Source organism: Megascapheus bottae, chromosome 23 (assembly GCF_031878675.1).
Source record: "Megascapheus bottae isolate mThoBot1 chromosome 23, mThoBot2.hap1, whole genome shotgun sequence".
NCBI lineage: Eukaryota > Metazoa > Chordata > Mammalia > Rodentia > Geomyidae > Megascapheus > Megascapheus bottae.
In genome coordinates, this window is record NC_143531.1 from 5,050,382 (window position 1) to 5,074,671 (window position 24,290).

Here is a 24,290-nt window from a genome sequence, read left to right on the forward strand (position 1 = left end):
AGGAATGACATTGATCAAGATGCCTTGTGCTTCATGAACTGATGTGTTGAATTGGAACCCCAACTCCTTGAGGATAGAGAAATTTAAAAAAAAATAAAAATTGAATAACCTGTATGCTTCTGATGGTTCTGACTCAAGGTTCGTGTAGCAGATGGTGAATTGTGAGCTATCATCTCCGTTTCTTTCTGTCAGGACTACAGAATGATAAACAGACTGTTCCCTCCAGTTTTTTGTCCAGTTTGGGGCTCCCATGGGACTTTAATAGTCTGATTTACGGTCCAAGGCCAGCCCTCATGGAAATCTAGAGAAGAATCCCAATACTGTGCTTTCCCAGGAGGCTGGCTGACTGGTTAGGCCTCTGGAGGGTTACCCGGCTTTGCATCCCTGCGAGCTCACGATATGGGGGCACGAGACCAGAGAAGGGGCAGTCTTCTGGGAATGCAATGTTAGTTGTTGAAGTTTCCATGCTTTTCTCATGAACTTTAACAACACCAAAAAATGTTTTAAAGGCAACTCAGCTATCTTGCTTAAAGAAGATAATGACCTTTCCTTCCATACTTCCCACCAAAAGCATTTCAAGCATTTAGCCTATGACTAAATGCTATGACTTCAAGTAACTTTTTTCTGTTGGCCATGAGTAACCCATGCCTGTAATCCTAGCTCCTCAAGAGGCTGAGATTTGAGGATCAGAATTTAAAACTAGCTCAGGCAGAAAAAACCTCCAAGAATTGTGTCTCCAAGTAACTAGGGGAGAAAATAATTACAGGAGTGGAGGTCTGGCTCAAGCGGTAGAACATCATCAGTCTTGAGTGACAAAGCCAAGCAAAAGTGCGAGGCCTAGAGTTCAAGTACTAGTAGTGACATGCACACACACACTGCCCGGTTGGTGGTGACTCATTAAATAACACCACAGATTGTGAAGACTCATGAAAGCAGGAATTTGAAGTCCCTTTAATGTGTTACTATTTTGAATAATGTACAGCAACTCAGGCACCAACAGCCACATAGCTTCCCTCTGAAGAGGCTTTAGGGAGACAGCCCCTGGACAGTTACTGACATGGCTGATCAACAGTAGCAAAATGATTCCCAGCTCTCTTTAACATGGTGGCTGCCAGCAGGAAACCCAGCTCCTGGGATGTGAAAGCCTCCTTCTATGGGGATAATTAGTTTCTGACATTTCAGAGGTAACTCGGTGCTAGACTATAAGCTATGTGGTAATTCCCACCTGTCCCACCATGAAAGCAGCTGGCCTTGTCCAGGGTTGAATTACCCCCATGCTTAGGTTAGGAAACAATGTGAAACTTAGATCCATTTCAGCAAGGTTCACAAGGATTGCTTCTTGAGAAAATTATGGGAAAGGAGCTCATGCGAAATGAGACAGTTGACCCTCTCATGCACAAGCATACTAGATATGTTTTGAAGCATAACATTTAACAGATTCTATGTGGGTATTGGTGGCTTATGTCCTTAATCACTGAGATCTGAGGATCACTGTTCAAAGCCAGCACAGGTAGAAAATGTCTGGGAAATTCTGATCTCTAATTATCTGCCCCTTTCCCCCACAAAGAAAAAGCCAGAAGTGGAGTTGTGAGCTCCAGTGGTAGAGCACAAGTCTTGAGGACAAAGCTCAGAGACAAAGCACAGGATCTGAGTTCAAGCCCTAGAATCAATATGTATATATAAAAGAACTCATATGTATATATATGTATATATAATGGGTTCTAAGATAACCACTCAAATGTGCATTTTAGAATACAGTCCTAAATATGTATGCTTTATACCACCCATGGATCTAATCTAAATTCAGAAACTGTATCTTTTCCTCTCTTAAAGCTAATGATGTTCATTTGTGAAATATTAGAAATAAAATAGCCAAAATTTCTCCCTTTCCTCTATCAAGTGGAGCTCTATGGTCCACGATGAAGTTCTTGCTAACTTCTAGTCAGAACTGTAGCTGCTGTGCCTTCATGCCAACCACGTTTCTTAAAGCTCCTAGGATTTCCAAGCAGGCCCAATGACGAGAAGGCACAGGCACGTTTGTGGTATCTTTGGTCATCAACTCCACATAGTGGCTCAGCTAAGACTGCCACCTGTCCAACAGGAAATGCTTTGAAAACACTTCTCATTCCTACAAACCACAAACCCCTGAGCAAACTGGAAATGTCCCTGGCTCATCCCAGAATGCTTTTAAACCCATGATCTCAAATCCACTACCGTCTACGTGTGTTCCATGTCTGTCCTCTAACTTAAGCCAAGCTTAATGGTATGTGAAGAATACAAAATTACCTGGGTGCTGGTGGCTCACACTTGTAATCCTAGCTACTCAGGAGACTCAGATCTAAGGATCATGCTTTGAAGCCAGTCTGTGCAGGAAAGTTGGTGAGACTCTTATCTTCAAATAACCACTAAAAAGGTTGGAAGTGGAGCTGTGGCTCAAAGTGGCAGAGCATTATCCTTGAGTACAAAAGCTCAAGGACAGTGCCCAGACTTTCAGTTCAAGCCCCAGGACCAACACATGCGCGCACGCGCACACACACACACGAATGCAAATTATAAAACGGTCTTTCCTGCTTCCCTCTAAGTAAAATGCCTTATTATTCTAGTTGTAAACAATGCAATATGCAGTACCCCACCCCAGTCTTCCTTTGCAGGAAACAATAAAAACTGGGTTATTGAATAACATGTTGCACTTTCCTTGATTTTGCATTAATTTTCTGAATTAATATCCCCAAAAGGCAACTACAGGCAGGACTAAACTACTGCCTATGATTGATCAGACAGCCAAAAAGCAAAATACCTCTTAGTCCCACTGGCTGGGTGTTGACAGCTTTATCCTTTTGTGTGTTACCTTTCAGAAACACTTAAGTCAGGTAGTCATGCAATATATCAAAAATGACTCCATTCTCCCATCTACCCCATCCACCCATCTGAAAAAGAAAATTGAGGAATACTGATGAGAAACAGCTTAGGATAAAGTTGCTCTTCTAAGAAGAGTTCTTTTTAACAAAAATATGTGCAACGAACAGATAAAGAAGAAAGGAATATTTTAATAGGATAGTGAAAAACATAGCAGATTGACAGTGGCAGCAGGAAAAGAACCGAAATACAGAGATTCTCAAGAGGATTAAAGTGCCATCTAACCAGGAAAGTTTTGTTTTGTTCTAGAGGTATCTATCCATACCTACTACCTAGAATAGGTAGCTTTCCTTGGAGCCATCAGCAGCATTTTGGAGTCGTCTCCGTTAATTCATGTTGAATATTTTCCATGGACAGTCACACTCAAGACTTAAAATAGATATGAGAAAGGTCTTCAGGTTTACTTTCAGTAACATTATTCACTTCCCTAGCCAAACAGGTGACGACATGGTGTGGGACCCATCCAAATTCACAAGGTAACCTTGCCTGAATTATCCTGGTCCATCAAGTAGAAACACTAGCAGTAAAGGTGCAAGAATAGAATCGCAAGGAACTGTGGGAGAAGCACTCATCAAGAAGGCAAAGCAAACACACAGGCAGAAAGTCTGTGAGCTCTCTCCAACATGGTAGTGCTAGTACTGTGTCCTGAGCATTCATGCACTGGGACTCAGTTTCTTGCTCTTCACCCGTATGTAGTCGGGAGCCCTGGTTACATAACTGAATTTGCCTCTATGACCACTGCTTCTCTTTGTGATGTGATTTCGTTATGTTGTACCCTACCACTTGCCTCAGCTGCAGAAATCAAGCATGTTGCTTTCATTGGCAACTGGAGATGTGTGCACTTCGTTCCTTAAGTAACTCGCAAGGGAGAATGAAAAATCCATCTGGAAGGATAATTACCTCTCTTGCCCTAATCTATTTACATTAAATGGTTTCTGAAATGAATCAATGTGTAAGAATTAAATCATGGTAAGTACTCAGTAATTAAGATCCTCTTTTCTTACCAAACTGTATATATTCCGGTAGTCCTCAAAATACCTTCTCTATGGTATCAAATAGGCACCTGAGGTTGAAAGACCCCTCCCATCCTCACTAGATTTCTAATTCTCCTAATACTAGTAATAAAGCATGGCTTAAAGGAAATCTAAAAAGAAAAAGCCAGGTGTGAGTGGCTCATACATGTGATCCTAATTATTCAGGAGGCCAGGATTTGAGGATGGAACTTCAAAGCCAGTGTGGGAAGTCATGAGACTCTTATCTCCAATTAACTATCAAAAAAAAAAAAAAGCCAGAAGTAGAGCCATGGCTCCAGTGATAGAGGCCTTGAGCACAAATGCCCAGAGACAGCACGTGGGGCCCTGAGTCCAAGCCTCAGGACCAGCACAAAAAAGAAAAAAAAAGAAAAAAGAAAACATCAGTCAGTCACTACGTATTATATTTGCAGTACACTTACTGCATTTGAACCTTTCCACCCTGGGAACACAGCTGTCACCTTAGGCAAAGGCTGTGTCCTAACATTTGCTAGCAGTCATCACTGCCTTTAGGCGAAAGCAAAAAATCCTAACCCTCTGGCTTCCTGAACGTAATGGTGTATATCTGTGTTGAGATACCCCAGGTTATCTTTTTTTTTTTTTCTTAAAGTGTGCGAACTAGAGAAGTACGTTTAGATCAATCTGAGTTGCATTTCTTTTGACTCTAGACTTCTTGGACCCAGATTGGGAGGTGACCTATCTTAGAAAACGAGTCGAGGACTCCCCCTAGGCAGAGCGGGTCAGGAGTGGTTGGGGTGGGGGGAGGACTTCAGGGACACTGCAAACAATGCATTTCACAGCAAGGCGAGACACGCCGCGCCTGGCTGTCAGACTACTCCTCCACCACCGACGGTTTCCACACCTGAACTGTGACGCCACTTTTCTTGGCGGAAAACTTGGGCCTCGGTGCCACGAAGTAAGATGACGCCGAGGAGGAGGCCGCTTCTTGCTTGGGTGAGGCGGGCAGGCCTGAAGGCACCGGGGAGGCGCTGGCAGGCGAGGCCGGCGAGGCAGGCGAGGCGAGGCCGGCGGGTGGGACGGCATAGGCCGGGACGGAGTACACCGAGGAGGCCTGCGCGCGCGTGGGGGAGCCCAGGCTCCCCGGCCGGGGGGGAAGCGCCTGCTTGGAGGCTGGGGCGGCACTGCCCTTCGCCGGTGACCTCTGAGGAAGACCCTCCTTGGCATCTGGAGGTTGGAAAGTAAACAAGGCCGCATTGAGCTGGTACGGCTGGTGTTTCATGACATCCAGGGCATTGAGGGGTTTCTTGCCTTTCTTCTTGCTCGTTTTGGAGGCCTGCGGAACCGAGGACTGCGACTTGATGGCCGCCAGCGGGTAGGATGGAGAGTGGATGGGATTGTAGGCCATCGGAGGGGGCGCCCGGACATTGGAGGAGTATTTCCAGCTGGCCGGGAGGGACGGCGTGGGAGACTGCGCGCGGGCCGCGTGGGCCTGCACCGTGTCGGCATCCACCACGTACTTCTCCATGCGCGACTGCCTCTTGGCGAAGAGCTGGGCGCCTTTCCCGCTCATCGCGGGCAGCTCATTGGCTGGTGCGGCCGTGGGCGTGGCCGCCACAGGCTTGGATGCGTAATTCTGATTGGCTACAGCGGCTGGGGGGGCTTTGAGGGGACCAATCAGGTTCAGGGCGCTGGCGGGCCGCACGGGAGCGTAGGGTTGGGCGATTTTGATGGAGGAGACCGCGGGCCCCGGACCCGGCGATGGGTGGTGGGACGTGGGGAAGGCTGGAGGTTGGTTTGGAGCCACGGGTCCCGGAGACCAGACTGGAGAAGTGGGGGCCGCCGGCTGGGAGGAAGGGGACTTGACGGCGGGTTTGGGGGCCACGGGAGGGGGCGTCTTCTGCTTGGCGGAGGAGCTCTGCATGAAGTTGCAGGCCTCGGCCCCCAGGCTGAGGTAGTCTTCCTCCGGCCCGGAGTCGCCCCCGGCCCCGGCGCCCCTTTTACCTTCCGAGTTTTGCAGAAGTGACAGAAGTTCCGGGTTGGGACTGACCTTGGGTTCCTTAAAAGTAAACATGGGCTTCGTGGTGCTTCTCCGTTTGGCCTCCTGCAGTATGCCGGTTCTCTTGGCGGGCACCGAGATCCTCTCGTCCCGGGAAGCGATGCGCTCCGACGAGTCGTAGAAGGCGGGCGAGGCCCAGGGGCCCGGCTGGAGCCAGGGCGGGGGCTGCGGCGGGGCGGCCGCGGGGCTGGCGAAGGCCTCGGGCGGGGGGCTGACGGCTGAGTAGGGCGGCGGCGCGGGGAGGTCGGCGCGCGGGCCGGCGGGGTTGCGGGCCGGGGCCCGGGGTGCGGCCGGCGGGGCCCCGGCGCCCGGGAAGGGCCTGGCCGTGCGGTTCGTCATGGTCACGGTCGGGGTCGGGGCGGCCCCGGGCGCCGCGCCGAAGCCGTTCTGCTGGGGGGCGGGCGGCGCGGCCCCGAAACCCATCTGCACGTAGGTTCTGCCGACCGCGCCGCGCGCGCTCACCGACCCCTCCTCCGGCCTCCCGTAGGAAGCCACGGGGCTCGGGCCATCCGCCTGGACGCCCCGCCGGGCCGCCACGCGTTCCTCCTCCACGACCTCCTCCTCCTCCTCCTTCTGCGCCGTGATCTGCTCCATGCGCTCCCTTCTCTTGGCGAACATGACGGCGCCCTTGCCCGCGCCGTCGGGTAACAGCTCCATCCTGTCCCCCGGGCGCAGCTTCCTCTCGATGTCCGCTAGGCCCGAATCCCAGTCGAAGCTCACCACCTGCGGCCCGTCCTCCGCCTCGGACGGCAGCTCCTCCTCCCCCTCGGACTCGCTGGCACCGCCGCCGTCGGGGAAGGCCACCTGGCAGACGTCCTCCCGGTCGCCCTCCTCCTCGTCGTCCTCCTGGTCGTCCTCCCTCTCCAGCTCCCCCGTGCCGTAGCTGATCAGCGTGTATTTCCTGGCCCTCCGACGACGCTTCTTAAACATCAACACCCCCTTGGAGTTGGGGTTCGGGGCGTCCGTCAGGAGCAGGGCGATGCTCTTGCATTTAGATTTCGCCTCCTTCACCTGCTTTTCTGACAGGCTCTCGCTCCTCCTGAGCCCTGGAGGAAGCACAGACATGGAAGTGAGCCATGGCCCTTCCCAACGAGACCCCCCTTGGGGGGAAAAAGAACATGGGCTTAAAACTGGGCCCTGGGTTGTAAAGGAATACAACTTATTTCCTGCCTTTCTCTCCCTCCCTTCTTTCCTTCCTCCTTTCCTCCTCCCTCCCTTTCTCCTCCCTTTCCTCCCTCCCTCCTTCCATCCCTTCCTCTCTCCTCCCCTCCTTTCCTTCCTCCCCTTCTTCCCTCCTTCTCACCATCCTTCTCTTTTCTTCCATCCCTTCCTCCCTCCCTTCCTTTTTCCCTCCTCCCCTCCTTTCCTTCCCCCCTTCTTCCCTCCTTCTCACCATCCTTTTCTTCCTTCCCTCCCTCCCTCCTGCCTTCCCATTCTTCCTTTCCCTCTTTCTCCCTTCTCCTTTTCTCTCTTGTTTCTTTTCATGTCAGGTATTGAACCGCTGTCTTTGCCCTTGCTGAACACTAAACCACTGAACTTTACCCTCGCGTCCTAATTTTTTATGAGACTTAATCCACGGCTGATTAGAACGTATGGCATACGTTTGTTTTTCTATGGATTTTTACACTTCAATGATAATAAGCTAGAAAATGCCAGCTAACAGGATACAAGTTGAGTTGATAAGAACATAATTTAAGAGCATCGTATTTTCTGAAAAGCAAGGTAAAATGTATTTTGAACCTCTATTTTAAAAAAAAAAAACACTTCAGGGCTGGGAGTATGGCCTAGTGGTAGAGTGCTTGCCTAGCATGCATGAATGAAGCCCTGGTTCGATTCCTCAGTACCACATATACAGAAAAAGCCAGAAGTGGTGCTGTGGTTCAAGTAGTAGAGTGCTAACCTTGAGCATAAAGAAGCTCAGGGACAGTGCCCAGGTCCTGAGTTCAAACCCCAGGACTGATAAAAAAAAATACACTTCATTATAGGATGACTTCTAAGCATTTTAAGAGGAGAGTAGGTGGAACTACAGCTCAAGTGGCAGAGTGCCAGCTTTGAGTGAAAAAGCAACGTGAGGCCCTGAGTTCAAGCCCAAATACCAGCACATACACAAGAAGAGAGAATATGCCCCAAGGGGAAAAAATAAAATGTTGAAATATTTTAATTTAATATATTTAGCTACTTAGGATTTTTCTTCTTTTATTTCACTTTGGCAACCATCTAACCTATTTCTGCCAGAGCTACTGAACTAATGCTAAAGCAGAACACTGAGTTAATAAACCAAGGTATTGAGTTACTAATTAGTTACAATACAAAATACTAGACTGTCATGAATCTATACAATAAATTCTAGCTATAAATTTGTCGAGATGAATTTGCACATATTTTGCTATTTTGAGAATATAATGTAACTTCAATGGTAGTAAGAATTAGTATAAATCTTGAGGAAAATTAAAATTTATATGAACTATGGCTCAGAAACTGGTGCAGAAACTTAGTGATTAGATTGTTTGAAACATGGGCTTTACAATTATACAGTAATAAAAATTACACAAAAATTATTTTACTATTCTGGTAAACTTAAGTGGTGGTTAATTTATAGCATCAGTTGATTATAGTCACATTTTGATAAATGTGACTGTTTTACTAAATAGTTATAAATATCGATAGTTAAATTATAAGCTCATTCTAATTACTGTGATTCACAAATGTGAATTCTCCAAGACAGTTGAATGGAAACTTCAGGAAAATCTTGAGCATTTTGTGACCACAATTGACAATTTTATTAAAGTGTAAATTTTTCAGAATAAAATGAAATCAGGGAAGATAATTTTCACACAAAGCTACAGATATTCATGGCGATCCAATTCTGTACAGAGGAAATAAAAGTGTGATCACTTTACAGCCGGTGACCAGTTTTTGACCACTGTTACACAAGTGATCATGAAACTGACAGTCATTGTTGTACAGTTGTTGCTAACTTCAGTGCCAACACTTAAAATATGTGAATGCTGCCTTACCACTCTTGTTTAATATTCTATAAATGTGAAGCTGGCCCTCAGATGCTTAAAGGATAAGGAATGATTGATGGCACTTGCCAATAAAACTACAGATGGTTCTGCTAAAAATATGCTTTGAAAGGAATTGTGATGGGCTAGAAGGCGTAATTTACTACTTCGAATCACTGAGTTCATGGTTATTGTGACCCATTCATGAATTTCAAGGGCCTTTACATCCTTAAAATCTCTCCAGTTGTGAAAGAAAATAAAATCCATGCACATGCAAGAAAGCAACAAAAAAATCACTACACCTAACTACAACCCTGGCACTTGTTCCTCAGCACTCTTCAGGAGCCTGCAACAGAATGCCACAAAAAGTCTTCAATTCCAGGACATTTGTGTGTGTGGGGGGGGGGGAGAGAGACATTTAAATGCCTGCACATGGCCCTGGAGATGGCTGGCTGTGTCTAGAAGGTAGACGAAGCATTCTGCAGTGTGGTGCAGCCTTATACAACAGATAGGATCATGTAACTGCTCAGAACCACACATGCCCCTGTCTGTCAAACTCACTTCTGCAAGCATCATCAAGCTGCAAAAGGGGTTTTGTTCAAAACCAAGGTCTGCTTTTAATGTCAGCAGTGGAGCCTGTGTCTGAAATGCTCTTTCAACTAGCAGGCTGAACTGTTTTTGCCATTTAAAGTCAGAGTCCACATGACTTGGGATATTACTCTGTCAGGCATATTTGAACAGGAAATATTTGAGCATTATGAAAACAATCAAAAAGGCCCACTGACCATCTTGTTTTCTTGAGCCTTTAAGGAGAAGAAAACGTTCATTAAAAATATATATATATATATATAAATCTGCTATGATGTTTCAACCCACTGTTCCATTCACAAACTGGATATTCTCCATAATTTCATATTTGTAATTTGTGCATCAATTCTTTGCTTAAAAAGTGAATGGAAGTCATAAGGGAAAAGAAAAGATAAAAACCAAACACAATTCATGTAAAGAAAGCATCAGTAAAAATGACCTAAATGACCAATTGCCCACAGAACCAGGCAGGCACCCACCCAAAACAGGACTTACTTGCATGCCGGGCTCTGTGCTTGTGCGGTCTGCTGTGATCTCTGTCCGAGCGTGGGTCTTCTGCCTGCTCTGTGCCTTCTGATGAGACGGCAAAGGAGACCAGAGAAGGAGGTGCTTCTGACTGCCCTCCTTCCACTGGGGAAACCACACACCCCTTTCCAGCCTGCAGTCTGCGCCCTTCTGCCTTCTGTCTGTCAGAGCAGTCGAAGATCAGTTCCACACGGGCCAGCCCCTGCTCGTCTTCTGCTTCCCCTCCTTGGATCACTGTCAAGTCTCTGCCACAGGAAATCTGGATGGTCTTGCTGGACCTCAGAGAAGGGTCTGCTTTCTCAGCAGTCACTGAATTTCTGTGAGAGGCCTCCTCATGGGACAAGCTAGAGTCTGGGGCAGGAGATTTTAAATTTTCAGCCACTGTAGGGCCATGACAGCCCATGTGTCTGGTCTCTGAGAGTGACAGCTGTAGCTCCACCACAGGGCCTGCTTCCGCCTGTTCTCTGATGGCTTCTTCCACCAAGTAGTCTTCCTGGGAGTCAAGCGTTTGACGGTCCCTTTGGTAGCTCAGGTCTGTGTCTTCAGCTAGGGGAGCAACACCCTGAACTGGGGAGATAAAGAACTCCTGGATCTGGGTCTTGGTGGCTGGGCGAATCTGCAGGGTTGTACTTTCCACATATGCCTCAGGTGGGAGATGTTCTTGGGATCTGTTCTCAGTTTCGGAGGCCAAATCTTCACTTATCCCACTAGATGGTCTGCAGACAGAAGAACAATTCCAGACAGTGAAGTCAGAGTGAGTCTCACCTGCCAAGAGTTTCCTGACATTTATGATGTCTAATGCATGATACGATCGAGATGTTTCCTGTGTCCACTGCAGTACAACATAACTTGAAAACAGATCCGTGTGATTACTTAAAATGCTTCCAGATAGCTGGGTGCTGGGGGCTCACACCTAGCTAGTATTCCTAGCTACTCAGGAGGCTAAGATCTGAGGATCGTAGTTCAAAGCCAACCGAGGCAGGAAAGTCTGTGAGACTCTTATCTTCAATTAACCACCAAACAAAGCCAGAAGTGGAGCTGTGGCTAGAGTGGTAGAGTGCCAGCCTTGAGCAGAAAGAGCAAAGCAATAGTACTCAGGCCCTGAGTTCAAGCCCCAGTGCCATCACATACACACACACACACACACACACACACACACACACACACGATTTCAAATAAACTGTCCTTTAAAGCATGACAGAAATATTTACAAAAAATATTTGGAGCCTAGTTCTATCCTAAAGTCCTTTTTGTTAAATAAGTGCCAGGTGTAATTAAATGTCCTTTTTTTATTTTTTGGAAGTGATTTGGATATTGCCACATCATTGTGTTTGCTACAAGGTGATAAAACATTTATGGGGTAAGCTTTGGTCTAGACATTTTCAAGTCACCCAAACAAATCCAAAGGCTTCAAACTAATCTTGAATTACAGATAATTCAAGTAATCCTTTTATAGGCTGTGTCTTCTTGAAAGAAATGAAATAGAAGCTAGGGTTTTTTTTTTAAAGCTCTATTAGGCATGTGTTTGGTAACAAGTGGACCCCAGCCTGGTGTAAAGAGAAATGCTTTCAACACTGAGCTGAGCCATTACATCATGGAATATTTATAACTGGGATTTCTCCCTTCCACTGCAATGAGTCTTCAGTAGCATTTTCCTTATAGGATCTCTGAAGGCAAGCTATTCCTTTCTCACCACGATCCTTTTTGATTTAGACTTAACCATACAGAGTAGCTTGTGCCAGTTTGGTTTGTGAGAAGAAGCAATGTCAGTTTAAGAGTGAAGCAACTTCTCTCTAAGGATCTTAAGCTTCTAGGAGAGTATTCACATTCACAGAAACAGCTATAGGAGACCCTCTTTATTTTTTACAAGATGTGTGTGTGTGGGGGGGTGTATGTACCAATCCTGGGGTTTGAATTCAGTCATACCACTCAAGTGTAGTGCTCACTTGAACCATAGCTTTACCTTTGGCTCTTTTTTTTTGTTGATAATTAGCTAGAGATAAGAGTCCCATGGATTTTTCTACCTGGGCTGCTTTGAAATCTTGATCCCTAGATCTCAGGCTCCTGAGTAGCTAGGATTATACTTGCCCAAACAAGGAATTCTGCATTTTCCTTTTCAATGAAATGTACCTTACAATTTATGTGGAAGTAGAATTTCTGCCCAAGGTTCAAAATATTTCCTCCCTAAGTTTGCTTTTGGCTGCATTTGGCAAAGCAAAACAAAAATTAACAATTGAACAAAACACATCTTTTCACCATATAAATGCTCTGAAAAGCTTTCTGGTAATGTGATATTTTTAAAACACTGCATCAAAGACTTTTTGATAGCAAGAGTTTTTGACACACTCTGTCAAATGGAATCTTAGGGAAGCAAAAGGTCAGAGAGTTTTAATCTAAAAAGACCTTCGACCTTCAGAGGGAAATAGATTCTATCACTTTGGATCATGTAAGCCAGAAATAACCAAGCTAAGAGTAATTTCAATTCATTCCCATGGTATAGACTAGAATGCAGGAATATGAGCCAAATAAAAGTTAAAAATCTCTTGCTGAGCATCTGTGGCTCACACTGGTAATCCTAGCTACTCAGAAGGCTGAGATATGAGGGCACAGGTTCAAAGCCAGCCTGAGCAGGAAAATCTATGAGACTATTATCTCTAATTAAACACCCCCCCACACACGCACACAGAGAACTAAGATCTTTTCATAATTGAATTAAAATGTGTATACATAAATAAGAGCCATAAGAGCCTCACATAGATGAGAAAGGGATGATATGAAATCTTTACCCACTTCTTTCTCTGTAGTTTGTCTCTACAAGAACCCACAAGATCTACAGTATGGTTTTGTGACCACTTACTCTTTTTGTGTCTTATCATTTCAATAAAGTTTCAGATAACCGAGACCTCGAATGAAAGGGGAAGTTAAAAATAGTCTTCCTCAGCCATCTTTGGGCACTACTCCAGAAAAAGCCAAACACTTGTCCTCTAGTGAGAGCTGGCAGGGGTGGCAAGGCATGTTCAGATGTCCAGAGTATAGGTGGGAAGAATGAGGCTGGTGGTGGCTTTTAGTAGAAGAATTCATATTGAATCCCATTAATTAATGATTTATTTCTTGAAAAAAATCAAAAAATACCCAGGATCATGACAATAATAACCCTGTTTCTAGTTATTTAATGTAGCACTGAACTAGCTGTTTATTCCAGAAAGTAACCAGGTACTTAAAACTTAATTTTTAAACCACCAGGGATTTTTTTTTTATTTCCCCAGAGATAGCCATCATCATCAAAACAAGAGCTAGAAGATGATGTTCTGGACAACATTTGTGTTCTAGAGAAACTGACCTCATTAAGACATTTTTTAAAAAGGGAATAAAATAGAAAAGATTGTTTTCCCTGTTTTGGATCTGACTGAAACTTCTCAAACATGGCGATGTCTGAATACTTCACAGATTTATAGGGAGGGAAGGCAGCTATTCAGTAGATCCTACTTGCCAACATTCCTCACTGAGTCCCCTGAAAGAGCAAATGACAGCTTTATAAATAAGCAAGAGCCTAAGCGTTTGGTGAGTAAATGTTTAGATGTGAGATTCTGAGAAGATACTGAATTTCCCTTCTTGTCACAAGATCTGAGTCCTGGTAAGTTCATGTTTATGTATAAATGGAACCCTACTGTGTGGTTAGTTTAGGCTTAACTCTATGTAATACTTCTGCAGAGACTTAAAACCCAGAGTCTAGGGGAAAGGTTGGGGGGAAGGAGGGGAGCTGCCAGGACCTCAGTTGCAAGACCAGCATGGAGTGTGCTGTGATTCATACACTGTAAAAACAAGGACACTGTCATTGTTTATGATTGTTCTCAATCTTGTGTCCTTACTTTTACCTTTTAAAGTTTTCTCCTATTTTTAAATCGTAGCAATATTTGGAGAGATTGAATGCACACATTACTTGCTTTGCTATGCATGTGCATGCCTGTGTAGGGGCGTGAACTTGGGGCCTCACACTCTCAAGGCTAGGCTTCTACAACATATGAGCCATAGCTCCAGTTCTGCTTTCTTGCTGATTAACTGGACTTAAGAGTCTGCCTAGGATGGCTTTGAATCTTGACCCTCAGATCTCGGCCTCTTAAATGGCTAGAATTGCAGGCATGAGCCACTGGCTCTGTGTGTGTGTGTGTGTGTGTGTGTGTACATGTGTACCAGTACTAGAGCTTAAACTCAGGGGCTGGGCACTGTCCCTTAACTTTTCACTTGAGCCATGATTCTATTTTCTGTGTTTGCTCGTTAATTGGAAATAAAAGAGTCTCATGAACTTTCCCACCCTAGGTAGCTTCAATCCTCTATCCATAGATCTCAGCCTTCTGAGTAGTTATGATTATATATATATATATATATATATATATATATATATATATATATATATATATATATGAGACACCAGTGCCTGGCCTGTGATTTAATTTTTTCCCATGGATTGTGGAGCTTGAACTCAGGGTCTAGGTTCTGTCCTTGAGCTGCTTTGCTCAAGCCTCTACCACTTTGCGCTCCACTTCCAACTTTCAGGGGGTTAATTGGAGAGTAGAGTCATATTTTGTCCTGCTGGACTGGCTTTAAACCATCATCCTCCAATCTCAACCTACCAGCACTATGACTTACATTTGACAGCTCAAAATATTTATTGCATTGACCTGGAACAAACTATGTTTTTGGTTTTGTTTGTTTTGCCAGACCTGGGGCTTGAACTCTGGGCCTGGGCTCTGTCCTGAGCTTCTTTTGCCCACTATTAGCACTGGAGCCACAGTGCCACTTCAGGCTTTTTCTGTTTATGTAGTACTGAAGAAACAAACCCAGGGCTTCAAAGCATGCTAGGCAAGCATTCTACCACTAAACCACATTCCCAGCCTGGAATAAAGGGTTTTCTTTGTTGTTGTTATTGTTGTTTTGCCAGTCTTGGGGCTTGAACTCAGGGCCTGTCCTTGAGCTTTCTCAAAGCTAGCACTCTACTTGAGCCACAGGGTCACTTGTGGCTTTTTCTGTGTATGTGGTACCAAGGCATTGAACCCAGTGCTTTGTGCATGCTAGGCACGCACTTGTACTCTACCACTAGGCCATGCCCAGGCCCCTGGAATAAAGGTTTTTTTAAATGTGTTTTTATCCATTCTCAAGTACTGATTCCATTGGAGGTCCTGGAAAGCATAAATCAGGATGAATATTTTTAATGCTCACTTTTCGTTAACATTTTTGTATTTCTTTTTCTTTTGTTTGTCTCTTCTCCTAAGTGTCCTTTGTGAACATTATTTTTTGTACAGGCCAATCATTTAGCACTTTTTCATTCATCTGCAAATCTAGAAACTATAACTGAGTAACCCTGATCTGCCAAAGAATCTTCATCTTGGAAGGAAATTACCAAAATTGAGCTCCATATATGTAGCATTGAAGTGCTGAAACAAAAGCACTTTAACTCTTGATCGGAAAGCTTGGTTGGACAGAACTGGCCCTGTTTCATAGGCTGTGGCATTTCTGTATAACTTTCCTGATCTACCACATCCATCATAAATGACATGCAATAGAAGCTCTAACTGCAAGAGAACACACAGCTTCTAGGCCACACGCTGTACCTTTTGACCAGCATCTGCAGAGAGTCCACTATACTCTCCATGAGCTTGATGACTTCAGGGTAGGTGAGGTCTGCGCAGGGGTTGCCATTGATGGAGACTACTTCATCTCCCTCACACAGCCCCGAGCCCGACGCTTTGCTCTGGCTTCGAATCTGGGGAGAGAAAAAATAAGGAAGTAAATAGGAGAAACAGAATCACTCAACTTGTGAAAAAAACAAAACAAAACAAAACCACACCACTGCCTTTGAAAGACAGAGAAATAAATCTGATGCAAAGCAGGAAATCAGCCCTTGAGTTTTCTCTCAGGTATTAGCCCATCTTAAACAATGTTACAAAGACTTTACTTTCAGGGATCATTTCTATAGTGTGTTAAACAATGTAATACACACACACACACACACACACCCCACAATTTATGATATACCATAATGAGCATAATGAGGTCATTTATCATTATAAGAAGACAGGAAAAAGAAGAAAGAAAGAAAGAAAGAAAGAAAGAAAGAAAGAAAGAAAGAAAGAAAGAAAGAAAGAAAGAAAGAAAGAAAGAAAGCAAGCAACAAGCAAGCAAGCCTGGCCCTAGTGGTTCATGCCTAATACCCTAGCTATTCAACAGACTACATCTGGGGCTCATGGTCAGATACCAGTCCAAGCAAGAAAGTCCATGAGACCCCTATCTCCAATTAACCATTAAAAAAACAACCAAAAGTGGTGGTTTGGTTCAAGTGATAGAGTACCTGCATTGAATGAAAAAAAATAACTAAGATAGAACTCAAGGCCCTGAGTTGAAGCCCCAATACTGGCAAAGATAATAAAAGAAGAATGAAAAGAGCCAAAGCTGTAAGGATGGCATCAGATTCTAGCATAGAACAACATGGAAAAACAAATGAATAAACACTTAGAAGGAAACTTCAGAGTAGTCGAATAATGGCAAGGGGAGCTGGACTCTTACATAATTGTGATAAAATGTTGGGTTGATTAATTTCCATCTACCCTTCCAGGACTTTTCCCTCCCTTGGGTGCTGAAGAGGAATGCTTTGGGACTGTTTTGGCTGAGCTCTCTTGCACTCTGGCTTCCTGGTTTTGGATGTGGCCAACAGGAAGCATGAGTAAGAGTTCAAGAGTTCCTCGTTGAGTCTTCCAGGTTACAACTGGGCCATGGCTTTTTAGGCAAAGAACTATAACTCATGGCAGTCTACCTTTCTCCCATAATGCCTTAACTCTTGGTAAGTTCCACGTATCACTAAGGATAGTAAGAGATTTCTTCTTTTCATCCCTGGGTTGGGAGTAGTATATTATAATAATATTCTGGTTGTAAGTCCCAGAATTACTTTAGCTAGAAGTCATTCGTTGAATATGTCACTTATTTTCTGCTGATACCCTAATGTGCTTGGATTTCATTTTCTAATGTCAGCCTTACGTAATAGTTTTTAATGAACTGTGTCTCATGATCCTAAAACTTCAACTGTTAAAGATACTTAAAGATACTATTCTAGATGTTTTCTGCTCAAGGTGATCCAGCCCTGATGATTAAAATTCAGATTCTGAGTCCACAGAGGTCAAAACCAATAAGAAGCAATGTGTGTGCACGCTGGTCCCAGGGCTTGAACTCAGGGCCTGGCCACTGTCCCTTAGGTTTTTGCTCAACACTAGCACTTTCACACTTGATCCACAGCTGCGCCTCTGGTTGAGAATTTTTTTGTGTGTGTGATTAACTGGAAAAAAGGAAGTTCAAGGACTTTCCTTGCTGGATTGGATCATCAGACCACAGCCTTCTTAATTATAGGCATGAGCCACTGATACGCAGCTTAACAAACAGCAATTCTTAAATAATATTTACAGAGTCAGGTTCATGACCAATAGGGGCTGAAATATTTCGATTTGTCTCTGTTAGATGCCCAGTTATTCCTAATAAGTTTTTACTGCAAATGAGTATGGTAACTAATAGAGTTTGAAAGTCTATATCCTAAAAAATGTTTACATAATATTCTTGAAAGATAAAGTCAAAACTGTAGCATTGCTGAAATGAGAGATTTGGTTAGTTTTATTAGTTGTGAGCTTGTTTGCATTGGAATAAATTAAAATTCATAGAATGCTTTCCCGTTTTCTTATGAATCAATTGTATTACTTTTGAAGAGAAGAACATACAATTTTTTCAGAACTATAAGGAAGCAACAAAATAATAAGAGAGGGCATTCACTTGATTCTGAGAATACCAAGTAGACTGACAAATAGTTTTGTTTTGACTTGCCTTACATGAACCATGTAAAGGATCACAAGTTGTTAATAAGCCAAGAATCAAAGTTATGATTATACTTATCAGTTCACCTTTCATTCATTGAAATTGATTCATTTTATTTTATTCTTTGACAGTCCTAGGGCTTGATCTCAAGGCCTGAACACTGTCCTTAAGATTTCTCAAGGCAAGCGCTCTATGCCTTGAACCACAGCACCACGTCCAGCTTTTTCTGTGTATGTGGTACCATGAAATCCAAACTATGGCTTTGTGCCTTCTAAGCAAGCATTCTACCACTAGGCCACATTCCCATCCTGAAACTTATTTCAAAGATAAAACTTTATTGCTAATGATGCATCTTTTGGAGGCACAGAATCATTCATTCAGTGGAGTCAGATATCCTATCTGAGAGTTCAGCCTTTGGATCGCCAATGGAGTCTCAAGTTCATGACAGGCAGATATGTCTGAAAGTTTGAATCAACCACAGCCCAATCTTAGACAGAAGTTTCTTTTTTGTTTGTTTGTTTGTTTTCAGCAAAAGAAAAAAAAGTTATCCAAGATCTAAGCAGCTTCACAAGCTTGCAGGGCACAATGAAAAATTGATTCTTGGAGAATACATAGATCCTCAACTGAACAGAGCTGTCTATCATCCAGACATGCATTATTGATAGGCCATGTGCAGTTCATCACGGCGCCTGTTAAGTAGAACTGCTCATGGAAGCTTCTCAGGGAAGGTGATGCATGATGGGAAAAGCCAGTCCTCGGCATTCCTTTAGCACATGCATTCCCAGGTCAACATTCAGTGTCAATTGCTGTGATGGCATTCGGCTGACCTTTTACATTTGTTGGAGCCACAGGAAATATTATTCCTTTAACAACCATGCTAAGGCATGCTAGTGCATGCCTCTAATTCCAGCACTCAGGAGACTGAGGGAAAGGTTCGCAAGGTTAAAGTCAGCCTAGACTTTATAGTGAGACTGTCTCAACAGAGAAAGAAAAAAAGGAAGAGGAAGAGAAAAGGAGAAGAGGAGAGGAGGGATTAGGAGGAGAAGAAATAGAAGGGGAAAGGAGGTAGGAAGAGAGGGAAGAGGACAAGAAAGTCAAAATGAGGGGAAGGGAGGAAAATGGTGTTACACTTTTTGTCACAAAATCTCAAATCTTTCTCTATTTTTTCCAAGAAGTATAAAACCAAATAAAAGAAGATGACAGTCTTGGTCCCCATTTCCCTCCCCCTACCCCCAAGACTGTCATCTTCTTTTATGCACCATCTATCTGGCAAATATCATGTAACCCTTCTATTAATTACAATAAAAATATATGAAAAAAAGAACAAAGAAAAAAATCCAGGGGGGAGGGAAATGGGGACCAAGACATGAGAAAGGGTATCAATGTTTGTGAAGTAATGCGCCTTCTTTCTGGTGAATATAATGTAACCCTTCTATTAATTACAATAAAAATATATGAAAAAAGAAGATGACAGGTTTCTTACAGCTCAACGTTCCCTTGCCTCCCTTAGATCTATCATAGGTATTTCATGAAGTGTACATAAATGTAGATTACTAACGTAAGCTCTTAACCTTAGAGTGTATACGATTTGTGTATTTGTAACTCTATTTGTAACTCCCATAACTGCTGATTATTCCAGAGACATAGAGGAATTCTAGTCAATGAAAATGTTCTTTTTTATGAAAAAAATACTGTCAGTGTGTCTGGACACAAGAATCATCCAGCACTGACAATGCTGCTTCTGCTTCAGTAAATTTACCCATCCGCCTGTGCTTCTCAGCCACCGGGGCGTAATTCACCAAGTCCAGGTGACGGGGAGATAGTCTACTCGAAAGGTGATTCACAAGATCCCAGTCTTCATTACGTGGTTCTGGTGCACGTGGCCCCCTGGCCGTGGACTTGCTCCACTCTAAACTCAAGCATCCTAATGTGCAGAAGGTGGATCGTCAACCTGATCTTAGATGAGGAACTAGGATTAGAAGGAATGGGCACAAAATCCTGTGATATGCAAACAGCTCATAGACATGCTCAAAATAGGCTAGGAAGTGCAAATGTGGGGTCTTCCTACACACACACACACACATGCATGCACACCACACACAACATGCATGCATACACACTATATACATGTCACATACAACATACATCACACAGAAGACGCATACATGCACAGATATCACATGGTACACACCACATGTAAATCATATACAGATTATATACAACATACATCACACAGCGCACACAGCACATACAGAATACATACATTACACACAACATATATCACACACCACACATCACACAGTACACGCAACATACAAATCATACACAGATCACATACAACACATCCCACACCCAACATGCATGTATACATACCATCTGTATGTCACACATGGATCATGCACAACATACAGCACAGACCACACACCACACATACATACATCACACATCAAGCAGTTCACAGCACACACAAATCACATATAGACACATGCAACACACATCACACACGACCACATATACATTACATGCAGATCACATACATCACACAACGTATCTCACATGCAACATACACCACACAGATACACAACAGTACACACCACACACAAATCACATCAAGATCACATACAACACACAATACACATCACATATCACATATGTACACCCACACCACATGAAAGAAATTTGCCAAATGAAAATATGTTTTAAAACGTTGGTACTTAAACAAGTAGCTTGGAAATCTGTGTCCTGATTCTCTTTTTTAATTTGAAGGATATTTTAGGTGTGGATCTCAGAGCTTCATGAATACTCAAACGCGCTGCCTCTAGCCACATCCCAGCCCTCGATTCCTCCACACATTTGGCATTATCTAACCGTAATGCTTTATCCCATAAGGCGGTGTTTTATCTCACTTTTTGTGAGGATGTCCACATTGCATTACTAGAGGAGAAAGAAAGCAAGCTTGTTTGTCACATTTCTAAACACAAATAATAATACACATAATTAAGTATCGGTGTCATTCTCGTTGGCCATTTACTACTAAGTCTTCCACATTCTGTGTCATCTATTGCCATGAAACTCTGAGGAATGTAGATGTGTTTCATGGTATACACACGAGCACCCGGTATATTCACTGCCTTTGTGTTGTACAGAGCAAAACTAAGAATGCTTAGGGAAGATCCCTGGCCCTTAAGACCTGAACTTGAGGCTGGGGAATCTGGCCTCCAGAGTCTGAGTTTCTAATCTCTACATTAACTTCCTTCCTCAAAGAAGCTCTCAATAATCTACCACAAATCCAGCAGGGAGATGAGGAGCAAGGAAGAGCTGTGGAACATAGATTTGGGAGGCAGTCTAGAGAAAAGAGAGAGCAAGATGGAGATAGTTCTAGCTATTCAGGAGGCTGAAATATGAGGATCACTGTTCAAAGACAGCCTCAGAACGAACGTCCTTGAGACTCTTATCTCCAACTAACTACCTAACCAATGTTTGGATTCTTCTTCTTCTTCTTATTATTATTATTGGAGTTATAGATAAGATATTCTTTCAGATTTTAACAATGAATCAATATTGTACTTCAATATGTTTCAACTTCAGAAGTGGATATCCTGATCTTCTGCAAGCTGTGACATGAACAACATGAAACATGCGTAGGAGAGCATGTCATTTCTTTGAGAATTTCCCTTCAGAGATGGTGAAGAAGTCACCAACCATAAAGCACACTTTATTCCCTTTCAGTGTTTCTCAGTTTCATCAGAATTCATAACTCAGAGATATAGATTAGGTAAATATTCACCATATACTATGCGCCATGGCTTACTTCTCTTTGATCTATACTAGGAAAGAGATATTTTACTGCAAGAAAGAAATAAAGAGTTAAGACTTCTCTAGGAAATCTAAGATTTTCAGCTATTCTATTTAGTTTTATGAATCATTTCTTGAAGAAGAAAAAGAAGTGTTTTTTCCCTTTTTTTTCTTCAAAAAGTTTGGAGAAAGCTGAGTATACCCAAAGGCATTTCTTTCTCAAACCTTTTTATTTTTTTATTTTATTGTAAAGATGATGTACAGAGAGGTTCCGGTTACATAAGTAAGGTAATGAGTACATTTCTTTTCGAATAGTGCTACCCCTCCCTCATTTTCTCCCACTTCCCCCCCATCCTTTTTCTTTTCTTTTCTCTTCCTCTTAATGGTTTATTTCCCCATCTCCCAGAATTAACTAGAACTTAGGTACCACAATGGAATTCTCATACCCCTCTGTGTGGAACTATCTTATGTTACATATGTGTGGCTTATGAGCCACAACAACTTGCTACCTAGAAAACTAAATTTTATTCTGAGAATTTCATCCTCATGTATAACTCATGAATAAATCTTCTTGGAAAACATCAGAGAAAATGATGGATCAGGACCATCTATTAATATACTCTAGTGAAATATGTAGAAAAGAATGTATATATACTATACATATATATATATATCAGAATGAATTCTAGCCTACCCTGTTCAAGCCAACCTATAATCCATCCAATAAAATTGTAGAGTCCAGTGATCATAAAAAGCTCAAGAGTGATTTCAGGAAATAATTAAAGGTGTAGAGGTTAAACCCTTCAAATAGAAACTCTATGATTTCATGACTTTTTATAAAGCTCTGGCCCTTTCTCAATATTCTAGTTCAGGCATTTGGTAAGACTTGCTCATGGCTCTGTGGCAAGAATTAATAAGCATCCTCTCACTTCAAATGATTCTTCAACCAAAGCTCTAAACATGTGTACACTCTTCAGTGGACACCAGAAAAATGATCGGAATGGTTACTAGTAATCACAAGAGCAAATGGCAGTAACTCAACCACAGCAAAGCAATTTTTCTCTTAAGAGAAGGCTATCCAGAGGCCACACTCTCACCTGGGCCTGTGGTAGAACACTTTCCTAATACCAAAGCTGACTGGTCTGGCACCTGTAATCCTACATACTCAGGAGCCTGCGGTAGAAGGATCACCATTCAAAGACAGCCAGGAAAGTCCATGAGACTTTAATCTCCAATTAACTATCCCAATTAAAAGCCAGAAGTGAAGCTGTGGCTCTGAACAAATAAAAAAAAAAGCTCAGGAACAATGTCTAGGGCTTGAGTTCACGATCCAGGACCACACCCCCCACCCCGCTCAGAAAAAAAGATGTCTTCAGAAAAAACTAATGTCTACAGCGGTGAAGCATTTCTGGAAATCAAGAGCAAGTACTACTTTACAATGACAAAAGATAAAAACTAGAAATCCTAAGCCAAAATAATCAGCCAAATAATTGAGTTTTTTAAAAACTCATCCTGGCCTGTATAGAAATTCAAACCATAAATCGGAAAAAGAGACTCGGGAAAATGGTAGATGAACAAATCTATAAGAAATGTCAAGTACACAATTGAATACATCATCTGTGGATAGGAAAGGCTGGCCAAGGCGGAAGTAAGAGTCCCCCCACCTCTGCCACACCTGTCTAGTGTGCAGGGCATTGAGGAGATGAGAAAATAAAGGAGCTGGCCTCAAACTCTCCCTTCGTGCCAGCTATGGAGTGATAACCCCAGCATCGCAGGTACACCTGCCACAGACTGGCACTGGGAAGTGAGGGGAACAGACAGAGGGCGCTGGCCTGGACAGCTTCTCCTTTGATTGGCTCTGTCTGCTTCATGGTGACATTACCCTGGACTCAGCTTTGCTTTTATGCTACTGACAGCTTCCTAACCCCAGTTCATGGCTAAAGTATGCAGCCCTTAACCCGGCTGTGGTCCCTCAGCTCCTCTGTTTCCCGATTCTGGTTCATGTGGACCATCCCTTGGGTAGACAGCTCCACAGAGCTGTTGATGACCAGTGTGTGTGGTTAGGGGTGTGGGGAGGGGGAAGCCAGCCTCCAGAACTATAAGCAGCTTGCACTCCTTTCTGAGCCCCCCTCAAACTCCAGAGGCTTCTTGTTTCTTTCAGTGAAGTCAGAGTGGGAACAGAATGATAGGATAAGAATGAACTTAGAAAAGAGGAGAGGCAACTGTTTCTCACAGGTAGAAAACAAGGATAGGGATGCAGAGCCTCAAGTTTTCAAGGAAAAGGAAAGAGAACATTTAGGAACTTATATTGAATAACTGTAGAAAGTCATCCTCTACTACATATAAAGGAGAAAAAACCAGAGATTGCAACTTCACAATGAGATGAGGCCCTGAGTGCAGTCAAAAACTACACACACACAAACTTCCAAAACTTGACAGTGAGGGAAGTTTAGGAGAATGATGAGAAAATGCACATTCAGAAGCCAATAAATCATAGCAGCTAGCTCTGGGAAGAGCTTAGGTTTCTTTCGGAAGAGAGTGACATAGACCCCTATTGTTCTT

The 24,290-nt window shown here is 43.3% G+C and overlaps 1 protein-coding gene across 1 annotated transcript in view; it reads right to left on the reverse strand.

Moving 5' to 3' along the window:
* Positions 1-24,290, reverse strand: part of Synpo2 (synaptopodin 2) — a 128,749-nt gene that overhangs the window by 21,484 nt on the left and 82,975 nt on the right. The window contains exons 2-4 of the mRNA XM_090356645.1: positions 15,692-15,843; positions 10,053-10,798; positions 4,810-7,010 (exon numbers count right to left, since the gene is read on the reverse strand). Coding sequence (XP_090212771.1) covers positions 4,810-7,010; positions 10,053-10,798; positions 15,692-15,843 — 3,099 coding nt within the window. The remainder of the gene's footprint in view (positions 1-4,809; positions 7,011-10,052; positions 10,799-15,691; positions 15,844-24,290) is intronic.